Raw genomic sequence first — 9,903 nt, 5'->3', positions numbered from 1 at the left:
TATGCAGTGTGTTATTTGTTTAATCTGTACTTCTGATTTGATTTGAAACTGTCTCATTGCTATCTGTTTATCAATAAGATTTAAAGAAAAATAAATCTAGGTAAAAATATTATACGCAGTATTACAGAGGTAGGACCTCAAGGGAATCAGTGCATTACAATTCTGGAGGAAGCACATCCACTGAGGCCAGACAAAAGAGGAAAGGAATCAAACCAGTATCTCCCCTGGAGAGAAGTGGGAGTGATGGATATTCTAAATAGGTATCCATATCATCTTGGAAGCCAGAAGGAGGCACTGACCCAACTCCTCCAAGAAAAGCCATTGTTATATTCTATGGCTGCTTGTGGAGTAACTTGTTTCCCCCGTTTGGTCCCCATTTAATCAATATGACCTGAGTAATTATAGCAGTGATCTTATTAGCTGACCACAGTTTTATCTCACCTTATGGCCACTTGTGATTTCCTTTTGGATCAATGTTACCTAAGTGATTACACTTGTAACTTTATTAGTTGATTAGAGCTTTCCCCAATGGGGACGCTCCTCACCTCTTAGTTTTGCTGTACAAAATTCCCTTAAAAAGTGGGATCTTAAAAAAAAAAAAAAAGAAAGAGGAGGAGAAGGAGGAGAAGGAGAAGAAGAAAGGAAGGTAGGAAGGAAGGAAGGAAGGAAGGAAGGAAGGAAGGAAAGAAAGAAAGAAAGAAAGAAAGAAAGAAAGAAAGAAAGAAAGAAAAGAGGGCCAGGGAGATGGCTCAGTGAAATAAGCGCTTCCCTGGCAAATTCAAGGGCCTGAGTTCAACTCCCGGTTCCACCAAAGAAAGAAAGAAAGAAAAAGTTGGGATCCTCAGTAATGTGCCTGGGCACCTCTTCTTTCTCTCTTAGATGTAAGCTTTTTTCCACCCCAAATAAATAGATTCTGCTGTCAAACAAAGAAAAAAGGCACATTGTGCACAATGAAATCAGTCGGCTGCGAATCCATGCTCCCTGCGTTGCCATGTTGGCTGCACAGGAGCCAGGGGCTACTTGGGGACCCTCATCTGCTTGGAAATCACAACAGCTTGGAAACCTAGGCTCCTGCCCTACGCCACAAAAGGGAACTTTGCAAAACACTCTGCTCTCTAGCACTGGCTCCCAGAGCGCAGCTGCCCATGCCCATGGCCTCTCTCGTGTGCTCTGCTGGCCCAGCCCTATCTGTTCTTTGCTGCTGAGGTGCCTCTCTGCTTCCCAAGCACCGCCCCTACCAGCAGGCGCCGGGCCAACAGGCTTGAGGTCCCTCCTATCAGTCTTCCCACCTGGGTAATGGTGCTCCGGGCACTTGCAGCTCAGGCCAGACTGTGGCCATCGCTTGGCGAGCACCTGGAGTACACAAAGGCAGCATGGTGCTTGTGGGCACAAGGCCCCTTTGTTGACCTCTTGAACTGATTGTTAGGTACTCTTTTCTTTCTCTCATGCATACCATTTTTGTCTATGATTCTGGTACTGTGTGCGCACACGCACACACACACGCACACACACAGCAGGGAGAGTGGTAAAGACAAATAGTTTATGAGAAGGAAAAAAAAATCTCTGTTACTTACAGAATCTTTGCTCCTTTTCAGTCTTCTTTTATACACTATTACGTTCCTTTGGCGAGCATATATGCATTTCCTTGGCTAAAAATGATGAGACAGAGATAGTGTGAAAATCGTGACTGGCCTGCTGACTCATTCCCGAATTCCAACCCCCCAACTGGCGATTGAACTCAGGCCCTTGCAATTGCCAGGGAAGCGCTTATTCCACGGAGCCATCTCCCGGGCCCTCTTTTGGTATCTTTAGAAAACTCCAAAACTTTACATGCAGGAGTTCCTGGGTTACAATCTGACTGAGCTCTGTGCTGCAGCCGGCTAGAGTTCACTTCTCTAATCTTTTGGCTCGAAGCGAGGATGGTGCGGCAGGAGCCAATCAGCGGTGGAGGCGGCTGCGCGAACTGTCCAATCAGGAGGCCGACGTGAGCGGGTCCGGTCGCGTCACTGCGCTGACGTCCAGGTCCTGAGCCCGCCGCGGGGACTCCCGCGCCTTGCTTTGCCACTGTCTGTGACTTCTGCTGCTGCTGGCTGCACGCTGCATGGGAAGGGCTCCGTGAGACCTCGGAGCCACGCAATGGTGACATTGTGGGAGGAAGTTAGGGATGGGCTGGTCTCGGGAGGAGGGCTGAAGGAAGTGGCGGGAGCCGGCTACGAGGAACCGCAGCTTCCCTGCTTGGCTCCAGACCCTGAGCATCTGCCGGCCTTTGGTACTTTGGTCCCTGCTTCCCTGTGCTGGGTCAGGGCTACTTCCAGGTTCCCTCTGTCCTGTCCTTAGTGTGACACCCCTCACCCACAGTCCTGTCTTGGGTCTCCCTAGGACCAGCCTCCTGTACACCCAGCTGGGGAGAGCAGGGTGGGAGGTGCTGGCGACACCTTGATTGCGGTGTGGGTTGGAGCTGGGTGCAGCTGTGGTATGCGAGGTCGCTGGTCTCATGCCTTTTAGTAGGAGACCTAGAGGTTCTGATATTGTAAGTGCTTGTGAGGTAGAGCCTCGTACACATGACCATCTCTTCAGATCTCTGCATAGTATGTGGTGCTGCGGGCTATGCAAATCCAAAGAAAGGTTTAACATTGAGGATGCTGTGACTCGGGCGCAGTGCTTGCCAACCGTGCAGTGCAATCTTGCATTTGGTACTCTGCAACCTGCAAAGTTATCACCTTAGTCCTGAGTTATCACCTCAGTGCAGAGCTGGGCTCTCACCTTATTCCATTGAGGAATAAGGTCATGAATCAAAGAGAACTTTGGAGAGAAATTTTATTGGAAATATAAATAGCACCCTGATTCTTTTGAAGTATAATGAATGTCCAGGTGGCCATTGAGATTTTCTACAGCAAATTTCAGATAATCAGCACAGTAATTGCTTAGTTGTTTAGTGGCCACCTATGCACATAACTCTGTATTTAGAATTGTCATTTGGAGCTCAGGTTTTAAACTCTTTCTCTTACCATGCAAGTTTTACAGAAAACAGGGATTTTAGAGAAAAATTAGTTATTTTGCACTTTAAGTTCTTGGGAATTTAGGAGCTTAGTAGGAAGTGGCTGCAAGGGGCAGCATTCCATGTCTGAGGAAATTCATTCTGGGGCCTCTGCCTGCACTTCACTGTTCTTACTTTCTTTCTTTTTTTGAGCCTCTGTTCACTTTATTCAAATAATGCCTTTGTCCCTGTTAAATTGAGTAGAATTGCAGAGATATCAAAGACAGTCTCATTTATTAAGATTTTTAAATAGATCCTTTGAGGGGCTGGGGATATAGCTCAGCAGCGTAAGTGCCAGCCTGGCAAGCACAAAGGCCTGAGTTCAATCCCCGGTACCGCCAAAAAAAAAAAAAGAAAATAGATCCTTTGAATTCTTTTTTTTTTTTCCTGTGGAACTGGGGATTGAACGCAGACCCTTGTGCTTGCCTGGGAATGAATTCTTAATGCATACCAATGTGACGTATTCCCCAGCTCTATCTCAGACCATTTTTCCCTAGGTAGGTGAAATGGTAACTAAATGGAATGTTTTTTTTTTTACAGTAGACTATTTAAATGAAGCCTTCCCAGGGAGCTTAGAATGCTGAGGAAGATGGAGGGGATGTTAATATATCATCAAGAGAGAGGAAAGGGTTCTTGCTGAAGAAGACTTTCTGAAAGAGTTGCCTGATAAATCCCAACTGAGAAACACATCAAACTGGGGTATCACATGGATGTCTATGTGATATTGGTGATAGTGGAAGGAGAAAGAAGGTTCTCATTTCTGAAATATGTGCTATAATTTTTGGAATGTTTCTTTACATAGGTTTAAATTTGAATTTCTTTATTTCTTTATCTATTTTAGGAAGGGCCTACAGGGTGATCACTACTAGTAGGTTCTCACTACTAGATCAGACTCAGAGATCCACCTGTTTGCAGGCTCCCGAGAGCTGGTAGATTACAGGGAGTGCCCTAGGACGCCCAGTCTTAATTGTCCTAGCTCGCCCCGGGGGCGGGGCCACCGAGGAAGGCCCCTGTGCCTGATTGCAGGTGCTTTGATCCACTGAGCTATGTGACCCGCCCTTTTCAATTAGGGATGAGCAAAGGGAAGAAAAATGGAAATGGGAGAGCAGGGCTTTTTGAAGAAGGCAGATCAGCAGCTACGCCTTGCACCCTTCCACTGCGGTCGGACTGTTCCGAGTATGACAACAGTTGCAATGTTTTGTTCTGCCTTGGCCTGAGAGTGGGTTAGAAGTCACGGGACTGGGGGCCGAGGAGTTGGCTCAGTGGAATAAGCCCTTCCCTGGCAAGCTCAAGGGCCTGAGTTCAATCCCTGGTTCTGCAAAAAAAAAAAAAAAAAAAAAAAAGAATTCACGGGACTAAAGAAAAGAGGGGAACGTAGCAACAGGCACTATACATTTGTCTGTGTCTTCTGTTACTACTCATCAGTTCACCTAACTCTTTGTGAGGCAAAATTAGATATTAGCAAAGTAATCTTTAAAAATGTGGTGGGTTTAAAAATGTGGTGGGCATCATCATCAAAGAAGAATGGGAAGCGTTTTCTCTTGATTAAAAAAAAGATTTCAAGGTGCATTTGATGTTTTTTATTGTACTGGGACTAAACTCAGGAAGCTGGCCCCAAGGCACACCTAACCTCCCCTCACCTCATATTTACCAAAAATTTTGGGCCGGCCAGATAGCTCAGGGGACTAAAGCATCTCCTCAGGCAGAGTGCAGAGGCAAGAGTTTGCTCCCAGCGTGCTGTGCTGGCCCTGCCCTAGGGGTGCCCTGAGAAGGCATTAAGCTTGGGCGTGGTTTTGCCTGCCTGTAAACCCAGCGCTTGGGGGCCTGAAAGCAAGAGGATCACTATGAGTCTGATCTACGTAGTGAGACCCTGTAGACCCTGTACTAAATACATTAGTTTAAAAAAAAAATAAAAAAACAACTCAGTCTTACTAAGTAGCCCAGGCTGGGGAGAACTTTTGATATTGCTTCCAGGTCCTTGGCTGTTGGGGTGACAGATAGGTGACATTTTGCAAGTTCAAGATTGGGGTCCTCTAATCACCACCATTTACCAGGGTTTCAGTGACTTGAGTAAACATCGGTGTACTCCTTTAATCCCAGCCATATTGGGAGATTGAGACAGGAGTATTGAAGCTTCATGCCCAGCCTGGGAATTGACCAAGATCCTGTCTCAATATGAAATAAAGATATTGGGATACAACTCCAGTCTAACTCATCTAAAATGAAAGAGTCCCTGAGCTAAATCTTTAGCAAAAAGGAAAAATAGAGTAAGGCAAGTGTGTTGAGCATATTTAAGAGAACCAAAGCTTGACAGTGATATTTCATTCATGGATATGTTCTGTGCATTTTAGTAAGTTTTATTTTCACCTTCCTTTGGGTTGATCATGATATTTTCCCTTTCAAACTTGAGTAACATCCTTAGTCATTCCTGCAGCTCTTCAAATGCTGCATTAATCTTGTTCTCCAGAGCTACAACAAAACCAGGAGATAATTAGAAAAAGGAAAACTGTTCTCGGATATTTTTTGGTTTGTATGTGGGTTTGTTTGTTTTGCTTTGTCTTTTTTTTTTGTTGTTGTTGTTGAAACCTATCAGTTTCAGTGTCATAAAGAGGTTGGCCACTGTAGTCACACTCTAACTTACATTACTATGAACATGACACTAAGTGTGTGCCAAGCTAGAGAAAGCAGTCCATGCCTATTTCGAAGTCATGCTGCTTCTGGGAACCCTTTAGCTGCTTTAACCGTGGGTCATGATTTGCCTTTCTGTGCTGGGTTGGTTGTTCACTCGTATAATCCCATTTTCCCTTCCAACACCTGAGTGGGCTGAAGGGAGGTCTGTCCAGCACTGTTGCATCCAAGACCCTTTCTCCTCGTACTAATCTGTGTCTCTGGGGAAAAAGATGACCATGAGCTTTGGTTATGTGTTGTGTAAGTGACAAGGGAGCGTAATCCCTGAGCTCCCCTCAAGTGTCTCCTGTTCCCAAGCTCTGAGCACAGAACTTCCATGCTGGCACCTGATGGTTTCCCGGGCGGCAGCTTAAGGAGAAAGGTGCAGCTGATCTGAGGCACACAGTGTTGGTTCAAGGCAGCCCTGAGTCTGTCTCTGCACCTCCTGTGGTGTCATCGTAGAGCATCAGGTGGTGCAGCGGGTTGTGGTTTTTCCCTTAAAAAAAATAAGTTTACGATTGAAGATCTCTTTAAATTTGGTCCCTGCCTGATCATATGTAATTCCACAATGTTATAAGAGAGCATTTAATGAAACAGTTATACAATTGAGAATGCAGTGGAAGATGTGCCAAATTTTATAAAAATTTTACATAAAGAAAGGCATTAATTGTCATTTGAGGATAAGTACACACTTTTTTTTTATTGTCCTGAATAATGTGGAATTGTTACCAGGAACCTAGACTCCAGCTGTTCTCTTGTAGAATGTCAGCTATGAGTTTCTAAGTATGGAACTACTTTTATGGCATTAGTACACTAAATTCTCAGTTAATTATACCTTATTTCAGATTATAGAACTTGTAAGAAGCCAAGTATAGAGGAAGTATAGAAGCATGCTGTTGGTTAGCTTTGTAAATACAGGGTACTTAATAAATCATATAAATAACCTATCATCTGCATCTCTTAAGTCACATAAATTAATTTTTTAGTCTGTTCTGAAGCAATAAACTGAAATAATTTTATTACGTCTATAAAAATGTGTCTTTTGTTTAATCTGCCTTAAAAATCAGATATAAAAGGATCAAGGAACGTTAGGTAATAAAAAATGTGTATGATATCATTTCAAGTAGAACAGTTACATTAGTTAATAAAAAAATCAAGATATGGCCTTTTCTATAAATTAACAAGATATTAGGCTCATAAGATATTTAAAAAGTGTGAAAAAAATTGTATTAATGAGCTAATAGTCTGGGGTTGGGCACCTTGAATAATGTGTCTTAGCTACTTCTAGAAAAGTGCACTATTTCTTTAATTGCTGAACATCAGTCTTATACTAAGGTACCACATTTTATAAATGTAGTGAGTGTGCTAAATTATATTATACATTCTCTCTCTCTCCCTTTTTTTTTTTTTTTTTTTTTAGAACCGGGGATTGAACTCAGGTCGTTCAGGGTCTCACTTTAGGTCGGACTCGTCGTGATCTGCCTGTTTACAGCCTCCCAAGAGCTGGGATTTCAGTTGTGCACCACCACGCCCAGTCTCCGTTGCTGGCTCAGTGCAGGGGGCGGGGCCGGCAGGGCTGGCCCTGGTCGAACTCCCGGCCCCTGCTCCTGCTTGTAGGCGCTTTAATCCCCTGGGCTATTTGGCCGCTCCTTACATTGTACATTAAAGTGTTACAAATTTAAACTGACTCCTTAAGAAAAAAATAGGCTGGGGACATAGCATAGTGTCATAAGAGTGGTAAGCCCAAGGTCCAGAGTGTGATTCCCGGTACTGCATGCCATGCTTGCCAGAAAATGTGTGGTGGCACACCCGGGAGGCTGTCACAGGTGGGACACTAAAAGTCTGAACTGTGTAGTGAGACCCTGTATCCAAAAAAAAAAAAAAAAAAAAAAACCAACACGGAATAAAAAAAGAGAAGATGAAAAAAATATATACTATTATGAATTGTTGAGCTTTATTTGATTGATTGATTGATTGTGGCTGGCTCAGCCCACCCTGGGGGCAGAACTCGTGGGGCATGTAGTGCCAGGGATCAAACCTCGGTCCGTGTGCTTTCCTGAACTTGCCTAAACAGGCACTTTAGGCTGCTAAGCTATCTCACCAGCCCAGTGCTGAGCTTTATTAAATATTAAAAAGAAAATGCTTCATTACTAACGTGCATTTCTGTGTTAATTTACTGTGTAATTTTTGAGTTTTTTGTATCTGTCACTTGCACGTTTATTACTTTTTTTTTTTTTGTGGTAACGGGGATTGAACTCAGAACCCTGCATTTGCCAGACAAGCGCTCATTCTAATTAGCTATCTCCCCAGCCCCACATACAGATATCAACAAAGACATTTTACTGTTAATTAGTAACCATGTTGGAGAAGCAGTTTTAGCAGTTCAGAGGCTGGAAATTTTTAGACTTGTGATTTAATTTTGGATAGTCAGGAAATAACTTGATTAATTGCTAAAGGCATTAAGGTAAATTTCCTTGATTAGACTAGTCAAATGCAGGTTTTTCTTGAAATAATAAGAGCACATTTACTTTTCAACATGTTTTGGTTATCTATCCCCATCTGACACATCTTAAGAAATCCTCAAATGTGAGCAAAAGATAAATTAAACGAGCTTCCCTCTAAGGAAATGTTGAATAGTACGTACTTTTGAAAGAAAATTGATTATAAATTTTAATTTGAGGTGCTTTTTATTCTACAGAAAATAAATATTTCTTATTTAGGGCTGGTGAGATAGCTCAGTGGACTAAATGCCGGTTTTGGCCAGTGCAGGGACCAGACGTTCAGTCCCTAGTCCTGCAGGTCACACCGGCCCTTCCCCAGAGCATGCTGAGCATGTGAATCAGTCTGGGTGTGGTGGCTGGCACATGCCTGTACTCCCAGCACTGGGGAGGCTGAAATCAGAAGGATCACTGTGACTGTTAGCTGCAGAACTGGGGATTGAACTCAGATCATTGCACTTGCCAGGGAAGGGCTTATTCTACTGAGTCATCTCCCCGGCCCCAGCACCTTCTATTGAATTTACATAAATGCTTTTTCTATATTCAGAAGCAACTTTTCCATAAGGTCCTGTGTTTCTTGTTTCTCAGCAGTTGCTTAATTATTAGTATTGTTATTATTACTATTATTATTATTAGACTTTTGCCTTAACGTCGAATTTGGCAGAACGGATCGTAGAACAAGAGCATCTCCGTGTGCTGAAAGAGAAGCACTTGATGTCTTTCCTCCTGGAAGGTAAACTTCTGTCACGAAGCCTGCTCAGAGAGCAGCTAGGCAAAGCTCCTTAGGTAGGGTGAACATGAATGCACATTCTGCTACATGCTCTGACTAAGGAGTTTTCCAGCAAGCTAAGCTGTATGCCTCTAAAATATTGGTTTTTCTTAATTTCAAAAATGAATTAGTTTCACAATTTTTCTGGATGACAAACAAAACTTTGAACTGTTCTCAACATTGTAAGATGTGTGGTCCTGTAATCTGGAGAGTAATAAGGAATATAATGTCTGCTAAATGTGGTTTATGAAAGATTTAAAAAATATTAAGTGGGGCTGGGGAGATGGCTCAGTGGAATAAGCGCTTCCCTGGCAAGTGCAAGGGCCTGAGTTCAATTCCCGATTCCACCCAAAAAAAAAAAAAAAATTCAGACTCAGTTTCTGGATTTGTTTGCTATATCTAGTTAGGTAGTATTTAAAGGAAAACAGGAGATCAAAAGTTTGTTAAAATGTAGTTATTTAGTACAGTTTTTGTTGTATTTTATTTTAATTAATTATTTATTTGGCACAGGATCTTGCTACACAGCTCAGCTCCTCCTGTATCAGCCTCCCCAGCGCTGGGATTAAGGGCATGTACCACCATGCTCGGTTTTGGTGCCCAGCAAGGAATGCAGTACAGGGAATTTAACCTGGGTCTTTGTGCTTGCCAGGCAGGCACTTAGACTGCTGAACTATCTCCCCAGGCCCATGTATTCTGGTTTTCGAATAGTGTTTTTCCCATTAATTTGAAAGTTTTATTTGCTGTCTGTCTCAGTTACTCTTCTCTCGTTGCTGGGACAAATACCCGACACTCAAAATGAAGGAAGGAAAGGTTATTTAGCTCACAGTTACTGGAGACTTCCGTCAATACTCATCTGGGTCCAACGCAGAGCAGCACAGGGCAGAAAGCAACCTTTCATGGCGGCGGCAAAGAGCAAGAGAGCAAGGGAGGGG

At 43.3% G+C, this 9,903-nt stretch overlaps 1 protein-coding gene across 1 annotated transcript in view; it reads left to right on the top strand.

Annotated features, from left to right (window-relative positions):
* Positions 1-2,096: 2,096 nt before the first annotated feature.
* The window catches only part of LOC111817554 (zinc finger protein 709-like), a 58,542-nt gene continuing 50,735 nt past the window's right edge, over positions 2,097-9,903 (top strand). Inside the window, exon 1 of the mRNA XM_023718741.1 lies at positions 2,097-2,139. Within this exon, the coding sequence (XP_023574509.1) occupies positions 2,137-2,139 (3 nt within the window). The 5' untranslated portion in view covers positions 2,097-2,136. The remainder of the gene's footprint in view (positions 2,140-9,903) is intronic.

This window comes from Octodon degus, unplaced genomic scaffold, assembly GCF_000260255.1.
Source record: "Octodon degus isolate 3935 unplaced genomic scaffold, OctDeg1.0 scaffold00061, whole genome shotgun sequence".
Lineage (NCBI taxonomy): Eukaryota > Metazoa > Chordata > Mammalia > Rodentia > Octodontidae > Octodon > Octodon degus.
Note: the sequence above shows the minus strand (reverse complement) of the source record. Positions and strands in the feature narration are given on the sequence as shown.